The 23,180-nt window shown below is 38.3% G+C and overlaps 2 protein-coding genes across 2 annotated transcripts; both read left to right on the top strand.

Annotated features, from left to right (window-relative positions):
• Positions 1 to 134: 134 nt before the first annotated feature.
• Positions 135 to 7,622, top strand: TMEM128 (transmembrane protein 128). Its single transcript, XM_039728869.1, has 5 exons — positions 135 to 205; positions 981 to 1,199; positions 3,099 to 3,260; positions 4,435 to 4,543; positions 5,890 to 7,622. Exons 1-4 carry the CDS (start codon positions 135 to 137, stop codon positions 4,532 to 4,534), a joined length of 552 nt encoding a protein of 183 aa, XP_039584803.1. The 3' UTR covers positions 4,535 to 4,543; positions 5,890 to 7,622.
• A 2,401-nt stretch (positions 7,623 to 10,023) lies between these two features.
• On the top strand, positions 10,024 to 22,519 carry OTOP1 (otopetrin 1). The gene is made up of 6 exons (XM_039728931.1): positions 10,024 to 10,309; positions 15,341 to 15,477; positions 18,344 to 18,402; positions 19,832 to 19,962; positions 21,020 to 21,966; positions 22,349 to 22,519. Exons 1-6 carry the CDS (start codon positions 10,024 to 10,026, stop codon positions 22,517 to 22,519), a joined length of 1,731 nt encoding a protein of 576 aa, XP_039584865.1.
• The last annotated feature ends 661 nt before the right edge of the window (positions 22,520 to 23,180 follow it).

Here is a 23,180-nt window from a genome sequence, read left to right as displayed (position 1 = left end):
CGGGCGCTGGGACGGCGGCGGGGCCGCCTCGGGCGGAGCGGCGCGGAGCGCGGCCCCGCCTGCCCTCAGGTGTCCGCTCCTGGCTGCGAGCGGGGCGGGGGAGATGCCAGGGGCTCGTAGCCGCGGGCTGCCGCATGCGGGTGGAGTGCTCGAATGCTCCGGGCCCGAGCTCCAGAAGGATGAGGAGGAATCTAGGAAATGAAAAGTAAAGCTGCCCGTAAGCTCCAGCAGAGCTGTGGGTGCGCTCGGCTGGTGGCGGTGCGTGTGCAGGAGTCGGCGCATGTGGCACTGCTGAAGGCACACAGGCCGCCAGGCACTCCTGGTGATAAACTTGAGTGTGAGGCATCAAAACCACCTCTGACAAAACCACCTTTTTTTGACAGTGTATATAAATACTGTCTTACATGGTTGCTGTCGTGCACAAAAATGGCTTTCTCATCTGCTTGCTCTGATGTCTCACTCTCTCTAAAACAGTACATGGTAATGAGGGCAAAAAGAGAAGGTAGTTTCCTGCACAGTGAAAGTTGTAGTTTACCTGCTGAAAGTGTGCAGTGTAAGTCCAGCTAGCTCCTGAAACTGCAGCTGAATATTTGTGAATTATCTGCAGTTGAGAACAAGGAAATTATTTATGTTTGCAATCGTTTTGCAAATACTAAAATTCATAAAGAAGGGTGTAAATAAATTAGTAATTGGAAGTAACAACCTGAAATTCTATATCAGATTAATAAAAATTGTTTAATAACACCAGGGTTTTTTGATTAGTTAAACAACCCTTACAAAATCTAGTCAGCTGTTTCCTAAAAAGATACACAGATAGGGTATTGGGCTGATGGTTACTGCTTTGTCCTTTTATCAAAGGATACCTTGCTTAGTCTGTTTCATTTCAGTAAATGTTCAGAGCTCTTTAGAATATTTGTAGCACAAAGTGTATTGTGATGAGTAGAATAATCTCCCAAGATAAATGAATTAAAAAGATAAAGTGTCGTGCTTTATGTAAGTATAATCATACTTAATTTAATGACTGGCTTTAGTGCTATAATTATGTTCTTATTTACAGAAGAGTCTACAGCTGTAGAGAAGACGATGAGGCCTCTTAACAGACTGAATATTCATTCTGCATTCTGGATTTTGGCATCAATAGCTGTGACATACTACTTTGATTTTTTAAAAAATATTAAGGAAACTATGCAAACAGATAGGTAAGGTATCTTTTCTTACAAAAAGGCATGTTTTAGTCCTATAATCATACTCAGTTTGTTACACCTGGTCACTGTATCTTAAATCATGAATCTGCAGTAGGAATAGAGAAACCTGGGACTGTTCAGCCTGGAGAAGAGAAGGCTCAGAGGCATTTTGTCAATGCAGGTAAATACCTGAAGGGAGGGTGCAAGGAAGACAGAGCCAGGCTCTTTCCAGTGGTGTCCAGGACAGGACCAGAGGCAGTGGGCACAAAATGAAGTGGAGGAGCTTCCCTCTGAAGATCAGGAAACATTTTTTTTACTGTCAGGGTGACTGAGCACTGAACAGGTTGCCCAGGTAGATTGTGGAGTCTCTGTCTTTGGAGATAGTCAGAAGCCATCTGGATGTGATTCTGGGCAACTGGCAGTAGCTGAGCTTGCTTGAGCAGGGAGGTTGGACCAGATGACCACCTAAGCTGATACTATTGAACTAATTTTAAAGTAAATACAATGCTTAAAATTTGCTACAATTGGTTTTTTCTCTATAAACTCTACTGAGCCATCTTTGTATGTGTAAATTTTGCTCTGATACCAGACATTTTAATACTGTGCCTTCAAGTTTTAAGTCCAAGAAATAGCTGTCTGTTCTGTTGGAAGTATTTAGGTTTTGATTTTACTTTTTTATAATAAACCCCCTGAAATTAATCCTTAGAGGTCAAAGAGAAGTTCATTTCTCTAGAAGATCTGTAGATGATTTTGAGTAGGTCAGCAAAAGATTAGTGAAATAATTTCTGTGAAGTAATATTTATTTCTAGTCTATTTCTTTTTTATTAAATTATTTTCAATGGGATTGATGTATATTAAAAGTTTTTAGATAGCTTCAGCTGGAAGTGCTTTTAAAACACATTGCTGTTGTCATTTTTATATCAGTACATGGAAACTGCACAGGGCTCTGTGCTGGGAGGTTCTCTGGAGCTGACCTCCCAGGCTAGTTATACCCTTCACACACCTGACTGCAAAAACAAAATCAGTGACTCCAAGGTGTAATCAAAATTTGGGGTCAGGACTTTGTCTTCCTGCACTGCTTGTCTAGGTAGGCCATGGCAACAGTTCTCTTAGTGCAGGATTCTCTGTTGGTACTAACAGGATTTCAAAGTAGCATGTTTGCTGTACATGTTACCTGAGTAGGAAGATCCTTGATTACCCTTTGTAATTTAGCAATCAAGTTATGGTAAGACTCCATTTTTCAAAATTTTTATTTGTTTATACAGATTCAGATAAGATTTTGTTAAAGTTCCTCTTCCTCCCAGGTTGCCTTATCTGAGCTACTCTTGAAGTGTATTGTCAAAGAGGCTCAAAATTGTGTCTCCCTAAACAATCACATATCCTGTGTTTTTATGATTTTGAGTTTAAAATTCTGATTTCTCCATGGTTTTCTTCAGCAGTTATAAAGAATAATCTTCATGCTTCTTGTTAAATTTGAGAGTTCCCAAACTGAAACAATTTTAAAGCTTTCTGCATCATTTCTGTTGCCCAAAGATCACCAGTTTAATTTATAGTGAAAAGCACAGTTGGAGTGGAGCCTATTTTATTTTATTAGTGACAAAGGGGTTTTGGTGTGGTAGTATAGTAGATTCCTGACAAGATCTGTCACACTGAATTTCCAAAATATTTGAGGGGACAATATTTGAAAGGAATGTTTCATTGCAAAATTAAACTCAATTGTTTATATTAGACAGCTTTTAAGGGCAAAAAGTGTTTTGTAAGATTAACTTAAGGTAAAACCTACAGGAACTCTAGGCCACAATCTGTGTTTTTAACAGATACTGCCTGTTCTGTTTGTCAGCTGGAGTGAAGATTACTGTGCAAACTGCAGTGTGACTGTGCTAAACATGGTTTAATGTGCTTTTCTTCCTGCAGCTGGTGGCTTTCCTGTGGCACTTGTTTATTGGCTGCGTGTTTATCTGTTGCCTTTTACTGCATACTGTATCTTGAGTGGTACTGTGGAATTCAGGACTATGATGAACAGTACCCTGCACTGATTCCTATCACAACAGCTACCTTTATAGCAGCAGCCATTTGGTGAGTTCAAACAACGTGTGCAAACTTTTGCTAAACCTGTGCAAGTCTGTGTGTTAATGGGCTCATTTTTTAAGTATAATTTCTGTAATTCTGCTGTTGTATTGGTGTATTGATGGTAATACCAGTTCTGTGTAGCATAATTTCTTGCACTTTCGACTTTTGTCTGTGTGTTAATGGGCTCATTTTTTAAGTATAATTTCTGTAATTCTGCTATTGTATTGGTGACAATGTCAGTTCTATGTAGCATAATTTCTGACACTTTCAACTTTCATCCACAAAGCAAGAGTTGCAACAGTTGAAACTGTATATTGTGTACTTGGAGATGTACTGGATCTTTACTGCCTTGAAAATTTAGGGGAAAACTAAAGTTATCTTTGTTAGTGTAAATTTCTCACCTCTGGCAACTACATGTGCAGTTTACAAATTAAGACAAAGGTGCAGTCTCTCTATCTGAGAAAAAATTCAGTTCAATCAGTTTCTGTCAGAGTTATTCATTATCAAACAATCTACAGGTAGCAAACATACAGAAAATGATAGACTTCTGACTCTTGCCATATGAGCTTTAAGGGTTTATATTTTGTCTGAGAATGGTACTTTTAGTAAGAGTTGCTTTACTAATGAGATTATATGAGTCAGAACTGAGCAAATGTGAATGAAGAAAATTACATACATTGTGCCAGTTAATTGGTTTGCTTTCTGCATGAAAATTGATTTCCTCTTGTTTAGCTGTTGTATTGGAGTATCAGTCAGTATTTGCTGCAATGGTGAAAAAAAAGAAAGATTGAAGAAAATAAAGGTTCCCTATGGTTCATAATTAGTCAAATCTGTAATTCTTGTAGGTCAGTTGTAAAATAAGTTGGTTTTCCCCCATCTCTTCAGTTAACTGAAATCTGTCTGGATGAAAGTTTAGATTAAGGCTTCTCTCAGCTGTCATGTATGCCCATGGAAAAATCAAAGAGTAGGTAATTTTCAGAGGCTTCAGGTACAGATTTTCTGCAAGTAAAAGGTATCTTTACCCTTTACCCTTGATGTCTTTTGTTTTCAGAAACAAAGTATATTTCCAGGTGAAGTAATTTAAATCTTATTCCCTCTTTTTACATGTTTCCTTTGTTTGCCTGGTGTTTCTGTAATGTGACAACTGAACTTACCAAATACTTTCTGCTTTTATTCCCAGTTTCAATGTTGCCTTGTGGCCTGTCTGGTCATTTTTGACACCTGTGTTGCTCTTCATTCAGTTCATGGGTGTTGTGATGCTTGTGTCACTCCTGGGATAAGCCCTTCAGGTAAGTAATTGAATTTTTTAAGCACATAAAAGTATTTATCCTGTTGTGGGAACTGCTTTGTTAGACATTTACGGATTGGGAGGCCATTTAGGAGTTCCTTCTCTATGTTTTGTGGACATTCTTCAAATTGTGACATTTTGTGGCATATAGAGCAACCAGAGAACGTACAATTATCCAAAGGGGAAGAATATCCTTTCCACTTCTCTAAAATTCCTTTCTAGACATTGAAAGAAGCATTAGTGAGAATGGGTGGTTTGGGGGTGTATAGGCCATAACCCTGCAGCTTTTACCTAGACTAGGAGAAACTTCTTAGTAAAGCTGTTTGACCTGATAGTAAAAGGGAGAAGATACCAACATCCATATACAAAGGCCTTCTCTAGTTTTTAAAAGTAAAAATCTTTGTCATGTCTTTGTCTTTAGGTGTACTGTTTTAATTTTCTGTGATGCACAGCCAAGATCAACCTGATGTGTGGAAAATATGAGAAGTTCTTTGTTCTTTCTAAAAAGAACTTCTCAAAGGCCAACCCATATGTTTTGTTGACTTGAAAAATGCATTCTCAATAATTACCACATCTTTTGTTAGGATATACTTATCAAATGAATCCAGTGAAATGTGAAAAGCTAAGGAAGACACCAAACACAGCTCAGTAAACAGGGTAAAGGATGTCCCCTGTATCACAGGTGTATCATCCGGGGTTACTCCTTCAGCAGGTCTTGTTTGTTCTACTTCTCAAGGGAATGAGGACAAAGCCTATTTGGCTTTGGTTGCCACCACAAATCCTTTCTGGTGAGGAGATTCCTCAGCAATTTTTAAGAGTGCAACAAAAAGAAAACTGTGCTGGATTGCTGGATTTAGAGTGTAGCATCTTGTACTGACAAAGTGGTAGGCAAAAGGTGTTTAATGTCTGGGATGGTGAAACTCAGATTTTTGGGTTTTTTTCAATAACAAACTGAATCACTATTGCATTTTCCGCTCTAGTTTTGAGATATCAAGAAACCTGTTTTTTAAGTAGATAATTAACTTCTACTCTGACAAAGCTCAGACTTCTGAAAAATGCAGTACTTAATTCAGAACCTCTTTACTGTGGCAACTTGAGTCACTCACACTTGCTGATACAAATGTATCCATGTTTGTTGGTTCTATCACTGGCTGTGTTTTGTCTCTGTACTTGAAGTATGTGGGGAAGTTCTGTATTAGGTCAAATAATTATTTGCCTAATAATTAGGGACAGGTTATTACTTGGTGTTCCAAAACCATTAATTCATTTAGTACATGATACAGCTTCTGCAGTATATATAGAACTTTCAAAGATTTTTGTTAAATTTGGTTTTTTCTTTTCTTTCAGCTTCATGTGAAGGACTCAAGTAACTGTAATCCTGCAAAGTGTATGTCACTTTTGTTACATTCCAGTACTTCTGTTGTTTCTAATACTGCCTGTTTGCTCTAATACAGTAATTCTTTATCTACTTGATTTATAAACCAATTGACATAACCATAGGATTAGTCAATAGTTGGAAGATAAATATGTTTTACATCTCTTAGTAACATGAAGCCTTTCATTTTGTAAAGCTTTGTAAACCTTCTATTTATATTTGAGTATTAAGCACATGGGTAGTAAGTAATAGCACCATAGAATAATTATTGTTTAAAGGGACCTTTAAATATTATCTCTGGGGGCCTCAGAGGTCACCTACTCAAACTTCCTGCTGAGATCATGTTGTTTGATTTGGAAGTAAATGATCCTTAAATCAAGTGTTGTGGGGTTTTAATACTATATCTTTCCATTTGAATTGACAGGTAAAATACTGTTATCTGGAACCTGTGTTTGTACTTGTAAACTTACTTACAGGAGATCTCTTAAATTTCTGCTGTTGTATGTCTTACCATGTAGGAAATACTTTATTATCTAATGTCTTAAATTCAGATCTGCTAGTGTTTAAAAAATGTATGGATAGGGGTAAGGGAAAGCTGGTTGACATTTGGCAGTGCCATCAATTAAACAAATAAATTCTACTTGTGCTCATACAGTTTGTCCACAGCCAAAGGTGGATGATCAAGCTGTGAATAACCAGCAACACAATGAACAATATTAACACTACACAAGAAATTCAAAGCATACATTAAATTCTTTTGAAGTATGCACTGTTTTTCAGTATTCAGGTTGTTTTTTCTTCTGCAAATCAAATTTTCATTCTTAGCAGTGCCTGTTAATGAAGTTGCCATTTTCCTTACTCAGCAATGAAGAGGCTGACATTAACTTAAAAGCTACTAGTTATACTGAGCTGGGAAAATAAAATAGCATTTTGTTTTTGTTAAGTGTCTGTTCATGTTGACTGAGACACTTAATTGTCTGAAGACCTGAGCACCGCCTGGTTGCTAGACCACTTCGTGTAGATCCTTGTGTAAATACTTTTCCATAAAATAGGAAAATAGGAGAATGGAAAATAGGAGAATGTAGAAATTGGGTATTGAAACCTGTTAAAATCTATTCCTTGTGAGTGTTGCTTGAAGTCTGGACTGTCAAAGGGTACTGTGTTCTTCATTCTGACTTCCAAATTTACACCATTGCTGAACACGTGGAATGTTTAGTAATGAAAGAGATACTATTGTCTTTGGTTGTTACTGTTTCATTAATGAAAAAAGTTGCAACCTAATAGTATGTAATACAAAGGATGAGACCAACCAAAATAAAGTGCATTCAGCACTACTTGAAGTAGTTTGTAGGGTAAGTTAACAAACTTAAATGTAATGTTTAAATGTAATATTTAAGTTTGCCAAAACCAGTCATGCTTCACATCTTTAAAGTGCAAGTTGCTTCTCTTCTGGTCTTCAATTTTTAAAAGGTTTTACCAATTTTATGTCTGCATACAAGGTACATTTGAGCACCTTTCTTTATTATAATATCTAAAATGCAGTATTGCTCAGGGATGGTTTTTATAGCTGTATTTTTATTTGTCAGCTCTATAAATGCTCTAGATGTTTTAAGTTGCCTTGTGATCTGAATTAAAATTACTATTTGCTACATGATTTTTAAAATTCATTCTTCTGAACATCTTAATAAACTTTGTACAAAAATGATCAATAGTTGTTCAATATTTAATTGTTTCACCATCTAATTACACTTTCTTGGAGACTTCCACCCCATCTCCTTGCTTTTTCTATAAAATAGATGTTCATGTAGATTTTAAATACTGTACTTGACTTAGAGTATCTTTGTCTTTCATGCCCCTTCAGCTGGGTTTATTGAAGGTGTAACAACACTGTTCACCTCTGGAGTAGCCTTCTGACTACTTGGATGTCTTTCTGAGAATCCCAGGTAGAAATACTCATTGTACAAAGTTCAGCAAAGTCTTTCAGTAACAGATCTGAGTATCCAACACAATTCTCATTCACTTATGTGCTCAAAAGGAAGTAGTGGCAAATCTGGTAAGAATGTAAAACAATGATTGTTTTAATTGTTGTAACCTGACACAGTGCTGCTACCACTTCTGTGAACTCCTTGCTTTTGTTATTTTCCTTACCACCAAATAAAGATTTCAGGGCAAGAGAGTAGAAAGAGGTAGCATAATAATTCCCTGAAAAAAATACGAGGCAATTGAAATTTCCACCTCTCCTAAAGCTTTAATGTGTTCTCTTGGTACAGACCACCATAGGTATCTTCTGTATCCATTTACATTATTTCATTTCAGGATGAGAATGTGTACCAGCACCAAAGAGCATTCCTTTACAGGTGACAAGGGATGCTCTTGGATAATTTGAAGTAAAATAGTCCATGCAGTGAGGATTATTTATCACAGTTAGCCATAGGAGCTCTGTAAAATGGCAACATCTTCCTTAGTTATTCTTTAAAGGTTACATCATATGAGATAGAGCTAGGATCTGGCAGTTCCACAATGCCATTTGTGATAACAGTGGATGTAGCTGTGAGCTAGAGGTGGTTGAAGCCTGACTGTTTGACTAGTTATGCTTTTGATTTAATAGACCAGACAAAAACATAGGGCTTGCTTCCTGTTAAGTACATTCCTCAAAAGGAAAATTTGCAGATGGCTTAAAATACTTGTTTCTTGAGAACAGGACAGAATGAATAAAGGACAGGAACTACTTCTCTTTATGTTTACCTAAATAGGTGATTGTCCAGAATTCACTCATTCCACCTTTCTGTCATTTTGTTTTTCTTCCTTGTTGTTTAAGAGGCTTGGAAACCCCAGACACTTGTATGTAAGTTCAAAAGTGTCCTTTGTTATACGAGAAAAACCCCTCTATTAATTTCTGGCTTCAGAAGGGAAAAAGCTTAAGATGACTCCTTTGCCAGAGGAAGTGGAGTAAAATAGATGCTGTATTTTCAATATACCTTTTTTTTTTTAATTGTAGTTGATCTAGTGGCTTAATTTCATGTAAGGTGTGGGTCACTCACTGTAAAAAACAATATTTTGGGTAATCAATATGCAACAAACAAGTACAGAGCAAAAATATAAGACCCACTTTGCCAGAACAAGGACCAGTCTGTCTTGGTGTTTGGCCTCCAAGGCTATGCTCAGCATCCAAATACCTAAAGTTAAGAGAATTCAGTTGAAGTAGAAAAGGGTCAACACTGAAAGTGTGTATAAATATTGCGGAAATGAATATATAAGGGGACTAATTTCTGCAGGTGATTGAAGGGCACTAAATTCTGCAGAAGATTTTGCTACTTTGAGCTCAGTAGTTGCTTCTCCCTCTAGCAATTCCTATAGTACTGTGTTGTCAGAACGGGACTTTCTAAAAAAAAACAAGGTAAAAAACTCTTTTGAAAGGTCTAGAGACTTCCTGAAAAACGAGGTTCTGTCCTACTAGTCCTACTACTGATTGCTCAAAAGAAGATGGAGCCCAGAGTGTGAAGCACATGTGTCATCCCTCTGTCTCGCTGTACGAAGTGAGCTCCATCAGCAGCTCCCGGGCTGCCGGGCAGGCTCCAGCCTCACCAGCTCCCAGGTTTTGGCCGTTCCTTGGCTTTCCTGCCGTCGGGTTTGTTCAACACACGGTGTCTTGTGTATCTTCCTCTCCAGGGAATGTGTTACACTCCCAACACAGACCATGTCCCCATGTCCCTCACCAAAGCCAGCCGGGCAGGGCTGGCTCAGAACCAGCCTTCGAGTCACTTCTCCTCACCCTGGTCTGGACTACTGTCAGTCTCAGGGAAGAATGTCCCGCAGAAACCTCAGCAGGCTGTCCCGCGGCGGGGAGCGCGGGCAGGGCTGGCTCAGAACCAGCCTTCGTCCGAGTCACTTCTCCTCACCCTGGCCTGGACCCCAGCTATTGTCAGTCTCAGGGAAGAATGTCCCGCAGAAACCTCAGCAGGCTGTCCCGCGGCGGGGAGCGCGGGCAGGGCACGGCGGTCCCGCGGTCCCGCTCCGCCCCCGCCCGAGGGGGACGGGCCAGCAGCGGCCTCGGGGCTCCCCGGGGAAGCGGGGCCGCCTGTTGGAGCAGCTGGCCGGCGTGGGAGATGGAGCAAGCCGCCGGCTGCCCCGCGGTGGGCGGCAGCTACCCGCAGAAAAACGCCGAGATCCTCAGCAGCCAGTACGGCATCAACCTCTTCCTGGCCGGGCTGCTGCTCACCTTCGCCTGGGCTGTGCATGCTGTGGGCATCAGCAAGAGCCACCTGCTCTCCTACCTCATCACGCTGATGCTCATCCAGCTGCTGTGGATGCTGTGGTACCTCTGCAGGAGCTGCACGCAGAGGAGGCTGATCCGGGACAAGGACACGCACGCCGGAGCCCGCTGGCTGAAGTGTAAGTACGGGCGGATGGCACCGAGTGGTACTGCACAAGGGACACCTGTGCCGTCACCTGTGTCTGCTGCCTCTTTGTTACCCTCTCCATCCCTACCGGGAGGCATCCTGGTATTTGCAAGCTGAATGAACATCTAGTGCACTCTAAAGTAAATATATGCATAAGCTGAACATACTAGAAGATTGTATTGGGAAGCTGTTTGTTAAACATCCTCACTTTCAAACCTACCATTTATAGTGCTGAAAGCACTGGCACCTTTCTTCCTTACCAGGCTGGTTTGGTGAAACTTGAAAAATGAAATATAGCTAGTAGAAGAAGCACTTTTGTTGGTGTCTTGCAGCTGTTTTGGAGGAATTATCACCTTTTCCAGATGATATAATGCAATTTACTTTATGATAGTACCAGTCAGTAATGTCCTGAAGCTCTGAACGTATATCAGACATTCCTGTTTATATGTGTACAGTGATGCTTTTGAAATGTCTAGGGTTAGACAGAATGCCTAACCAGATCAGCTTTAATCAGTACATAAAGCAGTTAAACGAGGAATCTAACCTGAGCATTCGCTTGCAGAAAAAGTATACAAGTTTGTGAGGGTAGTGGTGGAGTGTGCTGGCCCTTTCCTGCAGTCAGGTGTGTACCAGAGTGAAGATACAAAGGTATACTGAGAGAAGGTGTTCGGGGAGCACATGACAGAATTGTAGTGACAGGAATCTCTGTTTTCAGGTACCAAGGAAAAGAAACAGCCTACATCAGTGCTTGTGGAAAAATAGGCAATCCCAGTTTTACCAGCCTCTTCCAGTCTCAGCACTGTGAATGATAGATCAGAAAGTATTTAAGTGGAATGTTATGACAGCTTTCCCATAACATGTTTTCTACCTACTAACTATGAGACAACAGCTAATTTTTACAGCAGCTAATTAAACATCTAAATGAAAATTCCAAGAACACCTGTCGCCTGATTATTTTGAAAAGTGAGGTTGTGCTGTGGAAATGTAGTTCTCAATCTCAGTGCTTTCTTTGAAACTGTTATTTTCTTTGAAACTGTTAACATTTGTGTCTGAATTGCTGACAGAAAACCTATTTTTTTATGTCTTATGTACAGCCATGGTCTGTAGACTCTTTCCTGAAATTTATGGAGTTCACAAAACAATTCACAACGAACTGTTGAATTGTTCCTCTTGATAATTTACTATTTTTCAAGACAATATTAATCTCTCAAGCATTTTTCATTTATTAGCTTATGTGGTTTACAACCTCCTGAAATTCATGCAAGGCTTAATATGATGCTACCTTGGGCCAAGCTAAGCTTTTGTTACTCATAGGGTAGCTTTCCCCTCCTAAATATGGAATAAATACTGCCTAGCATGGGTAAGTACAGCAGGATCCCCCACCCCTCTTTCTTTTGGCGCCGCATTCACAGCATTTCATTTGTCCTACAGAATATAAGGAGTCACAGAAACTTAGAAATAAGATCCTAGATTGAACTACTAGGTTACCTTATCCATTTCTTTTACCAGCACAGGATGGGTCTTTGTACTGGCTTCTCAAGTGCTGTGGGTTCCATGGCTTCTCTTAGGCTGCAATTCAACAAATTTGCCCTTTGGGAATGACCTACACTTTCCTATTCTTGGGAGTTTCTTGTAGTTACAACAAGTCTGTACAACTCCTTTATCCTCTATTGGTAAAAGAAAACTTATTTGAGCTAAGGAAAAACTCAGGTGGCAATTCCTCTGCCAAGATCCCCTATGCCCTCCTATTTATCAGTGCTTTTGTCATAGAAGTCTTTTACCTGAAAGATCAAAAGTCCAAAAAGGAAAGGGGAGGATGGAGTGGGACAGACATATTTTGTTTGGGTTTTTCCACTGAAAGATTTCTGTAATTTTTTTACTAGTTCTATCACTACTTTTGAACAATATATTTTTTCTGTAATTGGGAGAGCAAATGTCCCTGTATTAAACAGTATTGTCCTTTCAAACTGTGAATATCATTTTAGTAAAAGTGATGGCAGTTTCCTGGTTAGACCATTTTTACTCTGACAAATGTTGAAATGGAATGATTTAACAAAAACCTCCTATAACTGACTCCTTGTACATGTTTAGCAGCACTAGAAGGACAGAAGATCAGTTTGCCAGAACTGCTCACAGGAAGGTTTCCTCAAGCCTTTCTGCACCAAGGTGTCAATTGTGTGAACCCTCGAGCTTGGTTCTCTTCCCACCTGTGTGGTTGACCAAGAACCACTCCTGGAGTCTGAATGTGGGAAAAGTTTGTGGCAGAGTTGTGTCTTTAATACAACACAGTTAACCTGACCCAAATAACCACAGGGAACTTTAGGAAGTCTTTCCTTGACTTATTCCAAATGTTATTCCCTAAGTACACTCTCCTGCTAGGAAAAGCTCTCTGACCATTTTTTTGGAAAGTTCAATGAAGAGCCAGAGAATTCAAAATAAAAATCAGTTGGCTTCACAAACAGCTTTATTTTATCACATTATTTAGCAGCACAGTTTCTGTTTAAAGCATTGACAACTGGTCAACTTAAAAACTCTTGACAGACTTCAACTTGTATCTTTTTACTGCCTTCATTGAATTGCCATTTATTTGAACAATATTTTAAATTGAGAGTGGTATTTTTGCAACTGTATCATTATGTTTTCTGATCTTCTTGATGGTTAGTAGCAAGAAATGAGGCAGCACTTAATAAGGTTGAAAATCCTCTTATTCATCCCTTAAGACACAGAGGTTTCAATAAATGTTTGAAAGGAAAAAATAATTAAACAGTACTCAATAGGAATAATTTCACATTTCTTACAAATTTAAATGAAAATAATTAAGCAATGGAATTATCTTCCTTGAAATTACTGGTGTCTATTTAGTATTAGTACATACTACTGAAGTTTCTATCAGAAAAAGTTGTCAGAAAAACTATTAACATACCATATGCATGGTAATTGTGGCCATGCTTTGATTTTTGAGTAATAAAATTAGTACAATCATTCTCTTTTGAAGTCCATAAATAAGCATGTTGGACACTTTGTACACACTTGTAGTGTGGCCACCTCGGTGACTGCAGAAATGTCTAAATACCATTGAATAAATGAAACAATCTAAAATTAAAAGTCATATAAAGTCTTCTAATCTTTGGAGAGCAATAGTCTATAATCTTTTTGCTTCAGAAGACAGCTTTTGACTTCTTATTGAAACAATCATAACGCATGTGAAATGGACTCATTTCTGACAAACAGGCCATTTCCTTCCTCCTTTGTAAATAAACCATAAATCACAACATCAATCTTAGAATAATTCAGATAGGAAGGGACTTTTGAAGTTCATGGAGTCTAACACCTTGCTCAGAGAATGTCTAGTTACCTCAGGCAGAGTGATATACAGCCAGTTATATTTATGATTATATAATCAGAACTAGAAATTCTAATTTCTTTCATATTTATTAAAATTCTTTAGATAAGGAAAGAAACATATAATTTGATCTCAAGAGTAGCCTATAATTTGGTATTTTATGATACCATTTAGTTTCATACACAATAAAAATGGCACCTTTATTTAAAAACGTGGTCTCCAGTCCTGTTGTTACATGTGTTAGAATACAAATTAGCTGACCTAAGAAGCATAAATTTTAAAAACTGTATGGGATTGTACACATGCATGAAGTGCAGAGCAGAGGTTTTAGATTTTGCAATATAAAAGCAAAAGTTTTTAGCTCCTGGTAAAAATTACACTCAATCAGTGATTTTACAGTGCTTTTATTATAGAGAGATTGTAAAACAGAAGCATAAAATCCTACTGGAATTCATACCCTTGTGATTGAAAAGGTTTCTGAAGTCTATTTTTGTTTAATTTTAAAGGGTCAATGAAATAATAAACAAAATTACAGTGTGTTTATATAATTTCTACTTAATTTTTATCAGTGCAACTTTGACAATAAAGGTATTAATTAAATAAATTTTTAATCTAGTATTACTTTTTTACTACCACATGTCAAGTGGAACACATGGTACTTATATGGAAGTTAGGTTGTGGCCTCAAATAAAAGATAAATATTAATCCAAGTCAACTCTAGTGATGTTATTTAGTCTGTGAGGAATTGTAAAGAAAGATTAAATTACTGCTGCTGGTTTATATCATGAGGTCTGGTTAAGGTCCATGGATAAATTTTCATCTAGTCTTCATTCAAATAAGTTCAAATTAAATCCAATGAAAACTTCCTTGAAAAAAGCCTAAAAAAAGAAAAAAACCCAAACCCACCCAAGCACAAAAAACCAAAAAGCCCACCGAAACCTCAAAACAAACCAAAACCAAGGTTTGGTTCAGTAATCTTGTAGCCAATTGTACTTTGTCGTACAAGTACAAACCCAGTAATAACAGCAACAAAAAAATGAACAAAGGGTAATGTATTTCAAAGTTATGTTAGGATATTTTTGTGTGTGTGTGAAATGCAGATACTGAAATTAAATCTTTGGTTCCTTTCTAGGAAAACAAACCACACAGCTCGTTGTGGCTGTGGTCTCTGAGTTACAGTGACCCCCGAGCCATGGGGAGGCACACCAAGGGATTGTGTAACTCCCACTGTGGAGGTGCTGGGCTGGGGGATGTAAGGTGGTTGTTCAGCTCCCCAGGGGTGCCCAGTTTGCTGTGGGGCTGCTGGGGACAGGAATTCCTGCTCTCCATGGCTGCTCAGTGCCACTGTCACCTGGGAGGTGATCCTGCCCAGAGCTGGGCACTCTGCCAGGTGCTGAATGTCCTGGGCAGTTCAGGGCTGGCAAACCCTCCCTGACCCTGCAGGGGCTGTCCAGTGGTGACCTTGCTTCATGTACTGGGCAGAGGCTGTCACAAATTACAGGCACTTGTTTCATAGAGTCAATTATCTTCTTGAGCATTGATGTAATCTTATTTCCCTAAACAAGAACGCAGATACTGATCAACTTTCATTCCCCTAAATAGGTTTTTGTATATTTTACAAATAGTCTCCAGACACTATAACTATACCTTACAATTTTCTAATATCTTTTTCATTTGTAGGTGGGATTACATTATTTGCAGTGATTACTTTAATTCTGGACTCCTTTAAAATTGGATATTATATTGATTTTTCAAACTGTTTATCACCAACTGAAGGCATTTTTCCTGTTACACATGCTGTCCACACCATCTTACAGGTAAAAGTCACTGGTTGCAGTTTTATGTTAATCTTTGTTTCTCGCCAAAATATATTTTATCTTGTCATCACTGGACTTAACACTAATTTGATTTCTAAGCATATCACAGAATACTTTTGAGGACTAAATGCTTGTGCATGTATAGTAAATTCAAGGTTTGCAACCTGAAGTTACTTAGCCATAAAATTAATGCATTTCAAACATGGGTTTGAAAAAAAGAATAATAAAAAAATGTTCTCCTGTAGTTGAAGCTACGTGGCCTTTTTGTCTAGTTGAAGTTACATGCAGAATTTTCAGGCTGAAAAGATTATTTTGGCTAAAGACAATTCCCTTGTTTATGTATGTAGGACTTGCCACACAAGTTCAATTCAATCTGTCTGGCCTGATGTTCCTTTGTGGTTAGAGGTGTAGGCCTGGTAAGCTAAAGGGGACAAAATCCTTCCTAGCTGGTTCTAAAACACTTGCACAACTTTCCTGTAATAAATGAACATGGATGTTCCTTCTAGTAGCATTTGTTTGTTCTTATCAGTGGCTGCACAAGAGCAAACATAGTCAGTGACTCCTGAGAAAAATTCCAGCTGCCTGTTTGTTATAAGGCTTCGGGTCTGCAGTGTGTGGTGACACTCCATAGCTGATTGTTTCTCACATTAACTCCTCTGAACCCCTGTCAGCAGGTTTGTAGGGGAGAAGGAAAGAAAAAGCCACTCAACTGAGATAATCATAGCCAGGCACTTTTATGAATTTTCCAGGGGTTTTATGTCATTCAGAAAGAAATGTTTTCCTAGCAGTCGTGGTTGCATGTAAATGAGATTTTGAATCACCTACATTTTTCTGCTTTCAAGAGTTAAAAAAAAAGCAATGAAATTTAAACAGTAACTCTCACCCCATCTATGTTTTCCCTGATGGTGAAATTCTGAGTTGGTTGGAGTAATCTTAATTTCACATTCTTGTAATATCCACTCTCCATGTCTTGCAACTTTGTTCCTTCATCTCTGAAAAACAAACCAATGAAATACTCTTCTGTATGCTGATCTGAACACAGCATTCTTCATTACAGCCAGTGACCCAGAGCTGACAAGGTTTCCAGCCACCATGAACTGGAGTGTGGAAGAATGGTGAATAAAAATGCTGAACAAAGGCAACAAGAATTCTAATTTAAATTTTACATCACCCAGTGTCACTGAATTTATCATCTACAGAGCTTAAAATAATGCACACTTGAATGTTAGCCTGAACAATCAAAGAAAAAGTTAAATTTAAGAAGTAATTAACCACATACCTCTTACCTAAGATGAATCTTTTGTCTTTGAAATAGTGAATGAAATCACAGCACAGAATATCCCTAATATGTGTTATCTAAAAACCAAAGAATTAGTTTTCTACAGGATATGTATCAGATTCTGTTGTCATTTCCTTTACTGAGGCATCCTGATACATGCCATGAAATGAATATATACATTCTGCACTCGTATATGAACTAGCATGCACCTGCCCTCCCAGGGCAGGCTGTGCATTATGTTCTTCTGCAGGCAGAAGTCCCCTTGAGGCAATGAGTATTCTGTGAGTGAAAACTGGGTTTTATGATATTTCTGTACTGAGTTTTCTTATTTCTTCCCACTATCTTGTGTCTGCACATATCTTCAAACCTTATGTTTTTATAATCTTTAAGGAATGCTTTCAGATCTGCTGTCAGATTTTACTGCATTTATCCCAGGATAGGAAATTGAATATGGCATTAGAGACTAAGGTAATTTCAATTTGATTTCAGTTGAAACCTACATGAAATATTTTAGTCTTTACATCTAGGATTTTACAGTGGCCACTCCTCTAATTGATGAATGCTTCATTAGAGGAATTGTTACTGCTGGGTAGCATAGTTGAGCCACGAAGAGCTGCATTTGCCTAGCATTGATTGCCTCAGAAACAGTGGCTGTGAAGGCATCCTGCAGTAATGGATGCTGTGGAAAAATGGGCTTCCAGTTGCTCTGGTTGCTGTAGAGGAACCCAAAGTTTTATTACTTTTTAGACTATTTCTGGAATACCAAACCAGGCAGGCTTCTAAGAGAAATCTTAGGACTCTCTCTCCTGATAGTTCACCTACTGATGAGTTCAGTATCCTAGGGACTATTTTGAGTAAACAGACTGTTAGTGTCACCCTAACATCCCTGAGGAATATTGGTATAGCTCTTGAACCCTATCCACACTTGGTTTTGTTTCAGTGGCAATCTCTTTCTGAGGTCTCCATTATGCTCTCACAAACAGAGACTTCTAATTTTATTCCACTTACCTTGACTTGCTAACTCATTATTGTTATCTCTCTCTTTTACTCCTTGAGTTTTCTGCACTATCCTTGAGTGCAACTGCTGTGTTCTTAATGGGGTTGTCTCTCATGCAGTTAGGACAAACTTTTCTTGTGCTTCCTGGGAATTTGTTGTTTTATTAGTCAAGTCTGGCATCCTTTCATCAATTTCTTTCCCTCCACAGAATTTAATATATTTCATAAATTATTCAATCTTAGCATCACCATGCCCTGCAGCAATCATATCTCTATCCACAGCCAGTGGCTTTATTTTGTTTGTCACTGAAATAAAATCTCTTCAGATACAGAAGGAAAATATGTTTTGGTGAGTGATACTTAGACTTTTTATTGTTAAGCCACTGATTTTTTTATGTAAAAAATCTCAGGTTCTGTGCAAATATCATATGAAATCATGAGCTCTTTCACGTGTGTGGAGATGGAGCTGCCTCAGTTTAAATCATCAGAAGTTTTAACCATTTGAATGTCTATCTACAGATGCACTTTCCTTTCTGAATGTTACACACGTGCACCAGTGTAATGATATTTCTCTGTATTTCTTCCATTTAGGTGTATTTTCTGTGGTGCCATGCAAAGGATGTTATCCAGTCTTTCAAAACACTCGAAAGGTAAAGTGGCTCTGATCCTCATCTGACGTGTTAATAGGTGTAGGTCTGTACAGTGCTTTAACACCAAAGATTTATTGTATGAGGGACTGTGAAAATATACAGAGACTGATTCTCCTCTTGATTGCATTAAGTAGAAAGAAATAGAACAGTTAAACTCCATTTACACTTATTTAACCTGCATTGATATTTTGTAATACAAACTAGTGACAAAATACATATATTTTTCTCATAAGAGAGGAAAATGGCAATATATGATACCACAGAATCACTTAAGAAGGAAGCATCGTATATGTGTTTTAAGACTATGCGCTATATTATGTTTTGTTTATTTACCTACTGAAAGGGAACCTGTATCAGCAACCTGCAGTCAATGCAATGTAACTGACATATTTTATATTGATTTTATGGAAAGTTCCTTTTTAAAACTACATCTTAGATGCATAGGATAGTTTGGGTTGAAAGAAACCCTTAAAAGTCAAAGTCCAACCCCTCTGCAATAAGCAGGTACACCTTTAACTAGATCAGGTTGCTCAGAGGTCCATCCAAGCTGGCCATGGATGTTTCCCGCCCATGTTGATGCTAGGGCTTGCCCCGACCCAGCTGCAGGACCTTGCTCTTGGCCTTTTTGAGCCTCATAAGGTTCCCATAGGGCCACTTCTTGAGCTCATCCAGGTCCTTCTGGCATCCCATCCCTCAGGCATATCAACCACACCTCACAGGTGTGGTAGGTGCAACGGTGCACATGCACTTGGAGCCACAACCTCCCTGGTGGTATCCTATGTACCAAATCAGACCCAATGTGTTTTCTAGTTCTGTGAGAAGGCAGATTAATGTATATTAATCTGTCTGTACACAGAACATGAGTAAGCAAACATTTAATTTTCAAAGTACTTATTTAAAGTTGTCAATGATCTGACCAGTTTCTATAGGAGGTGAAATAAATTTGCTCAGAAGCATCATCTCTGGTGAAGGTTCTCCATTTGTTCTGCTCTCTTGAGTAAGTGTTGAAACCCCATGCTCAGGAAGAGAGTGATTACAAAGGGCTGTGCTATCAGTTCTGTTTATAAGTAGATCTAAAAAATTTCTTACTGTAAGTTTATTACTGAGAAGAGTGTTGTAATGAAGAACTGTTTCTTAGTGAAGAAACATGAACAGACTTGGGTGCATGATAACACCTGGCATTCTATTAACAGTTTAATATATTAGACCATTTAATATATGGCATTTCTGTAAGGTTTTGGAAGACTGATTTCAGTGACTGCAGAACATTTTTAGATATTGGTGATGATTTTTCAACCCTCCCCCTGCACTGACAAATAAATAGTGCCATATAGCTTGTACACAGAAAGTTAATCCATTTAATTTCATTTCAGATATTTAATGAGTTACAGTCTGTGCAGATTCCTGTAATAATTACTTTGTTTTGTAGATTTGGTGTTATCCATTCTGTTTTCACAAATTTGCTCCTGTGGACAAATGGCGTGTTAACGGAGTCAAAACATCAATTGAATGAACATAAGGAAAGACTAATCACACTTGGTTTTGGGAACATAACTATAGGTAAGCAAAAGGCTTGTTGCATTGTGAAATTCCTGCTCTAGCACACTCATACAAAACACTGTCACTGTAGGATTTAGCTGAGTCATTCATGATTATGTCAGCATAGTTATTCCAGGGCACATAGTAATTAGCTGATAATGAAATGTTATATGAACATTATCATGTATACTGTCACTGTAGGATTTAGCTGAGTCATTCATGATTATGTCAGCATAGTCATTCTGGGGGCACATGGTAATTAGCTGATTCTGAAATGTTATATGATCATTATCATGTATGTGAACAAGGCAGTAATTTTCTTCTAAGTTCCAAACAAATAGATTTTTTGAGACCATTTCAGGAATAACATCACTGAGGAATCAATTTATTACTAAATCACAGTAATAAACTAACATAGCAGTGTTAAAAAGAGAGTTTACTACTTTCTAAGTTATTAATAAAAAAACCAAGTATGAATAATCTTGCAAGTCTTTCCCAGGAGAATGATTGCATGTAGCCTGTGGTGCTACAGGATTCAGTGGGATGGCTCAAAAGAATATAAGTTTTCCATTAGTGCTGTTTTACAAGACAAAGACAAATGTGGTTTTTTTACTAATTAATAATTTTCTCCATTGGCAAGATGGTGCAAGTTGTAGTCAGCAAACATTTAGAGTAAACAGGATATAAAGAAAAAAGTTCTTCACTGTGTGGGTGGTCACTGGAACAGGCTGCTCAGAGAAGCTGTGGATGCTCCATACTGGAAATGTTCAAGGTCAGGTTAGATGGGGCTTTGAGCAACCTGGTCTAGTGGAGGGTTCCCTGTCCACAGCAGGAGGGTTTTGAAACAGATGATCTTTAAGGTCCCTTCCAAATCAGGCCATTCTATGACAACTGCTGGGGATGCCTTCTGCTTTCAAGTCCCAGTGAAGCATGGAGAAGCCTGTTCTTAGGTGGGCACCTGGGTACTGTTTGACTGAATTTTACCTTTTCTGTTTCGTTATTTTATTTGTCTTTTATTTACTCACTTAAAACAAGGAACCTTGATAATGCATATAACTGATTTCTCCTTCTCCTTTAGTTCTAGATGATCACGCACCTCAATGCAATTGCACAACAACAACTCTCTGCTCGATATTTTCTCAGGGAATATATTACCTATATCCCTTTAATATAGAGTATCACATCCTAGCATCCACGATGCTCTATGTCCTGTGGAAGAACATTGGTCGTAAAGTTGAGCACCACCAGCAAAACAAAACTCCATTCAAATTCCACGGCATAACTGTTGGAATGATTTTTGGACTAATCGTGTTAACTAGTACAATAGCCATAGTTGTTGTGTATTTAATTCAGATTGGAGGTTCAAAAATCAAAAGTGAGTTAGCACTCACTATGTTTTACCTGCACGCTATCTTCGTCTTGGCTCTCATGTGCACAGCTGGAGTCGTCGCCCTTCTCATCTACAGACTGGAAGATAGATCACTGGATAATTCCAAGAACCCCGCTCGAAAACTGGATGCAGAACTGCTGGTGGGCACAGCTGCAGGGTCCTGGCTGCTCTCCTGGGGCTCAATCCTTGCCATTATCTGTGCCCAAGGTCATCCCAAATACACGTGGTATAACCTGCCCTACTCTGTTCTGGTTATTATTGAGAAATATATTCAGAACCTCTTTATCATAGAATCCATCCACCGTGAGCAGGAAAAGGTGAATGATGACATTAAAACTCTTCGAATAGTGACCATATCTCGGGGGAGCACTTTGTCCCTCACCCCCTTGTACAAAGAGATTTACAATGGCAGAGCTGCTCGTGACAACGGTGACATACCCTGTCTGTTTAAAGGCAGCATCTCTGCGAGAGAAAATGATGGTGCTGGTGTTGCCAGAGAAGAAACGAGTCAGGACAATAGTTTGGTCATGCACTCAGCCTCAGATTTCTCATTTTACAGCAGCAACTCAGTTACTAACAACAAGAGGAGAATTCTGAAGAACATAGCTGCATTTTTATTCCTCTGCAACCTTTCGGTAAGACATTTTGAATGTCGTTCACAAGTTAATACCCAAAATCTTCCCATCCTTTCAAGTCTGATAAGTATATTAAAATTGCATGGTTCTATAGTTTGTAGGCAAAAAAAATTACTTCTGGAAGAAGTGAATATGCTTTTGGAGAACAAAGTTCATTTAAATGTAGAATATGGGAGGCTCCTTTCAGGAACGCTCCAAAAACGGTAGCAACAGCAGAAGCTGCAACCCTCTTCCTTCCCTCTCCCAGCCTTCCCCAGTAGCAACAGGGAGGGATTTTTTAGGGACTCCTGAAACCAGTTTGCAGTGCGGTGAGTCACAGTCATTAAGGCTATTGACTTGTACAGCTGGTGATTAACATTGGCCTGGCGTTCTTTCCCCGCAGCTGTGGATACCACCGGCGTTCGGGTGCCGCCCGGAGTATGACAATGGACTGGAAGAAATAGTTTTTGGCTTTGAACCCTGGATAATTGTTGTGAACCTTGCGATGCCTTTTTCTATTTTCTATCGGATGCATTCAGCTGCCTCGCTCTTTGAGGTCAATTGTAAAACATAGATCATATACGGTCCCTCAGCGAACAATTGATTGAATAATTAATTACATAAATAACAGCAGAGGGAGTGGATGAATGGATGAGTGAATGCAGCAGCTGCTCAATAAATAGAAGATTCAATAATTTTTTTTAAAGAAGGGACAATAGCTAATAGCATGTAATTTTTTTCTTTCCACGTTTTGTTATATATGTGCTGTTATTGTATAAATACACTTTTCAGAATCACATTAGTGTTAATATGATTAACATTACATAGCAAAGTTAATTTAATCTCATTAATCTTTGTTTTAATCAACTGGGATACAATTTGTATGGCTTTGTTTTCATTCATTGTGACTTGTGAAAAGGGTTTACACAAAATTCTGTATGGCTTAGAACAGAAAATCCCAGGAAGAGCTTCTCTTGAATCACAGAGATATTAAGAAAACTCCAAATCTTAATTCTTAGCTTTGTTTTTTTGTAGTAAAATAAAAATAATTTTTAAATATTAAGAATTAATATTAATGTTCTAAAATATTTACTAGAGAATTGGGGTGTGGGAATTAAAGTTCCTTATTACAGATGAAAATCAATATGTAATTATTATTTTGTGGATAGATATAGATAGCAAAAAATCCAGGTGAGTAACATGTATGACTAGATATAATGCTATATATAATTTTT

The sequence above is a fragment of the Passer montanus genome, unplaced genomic scaffold (genome assembly GCF_014805655.1).
Source record: "Passer montanus isolate IOZ18808 unplaced genomic scaffold, ASM1480565v1 scaffold67, whole genome shotgun sequence".
Lineage (NCBI taxonomy): Eukaryota > Metazoa > Chordata > Aves > Passeriformes > Passeridae > Passer > Passer montanus.
The sequence above is the reverse complement of the archived record's forward strand: the minus strand, read 5'-3'. Positions and strand labels throughout refer to the sequence as shown.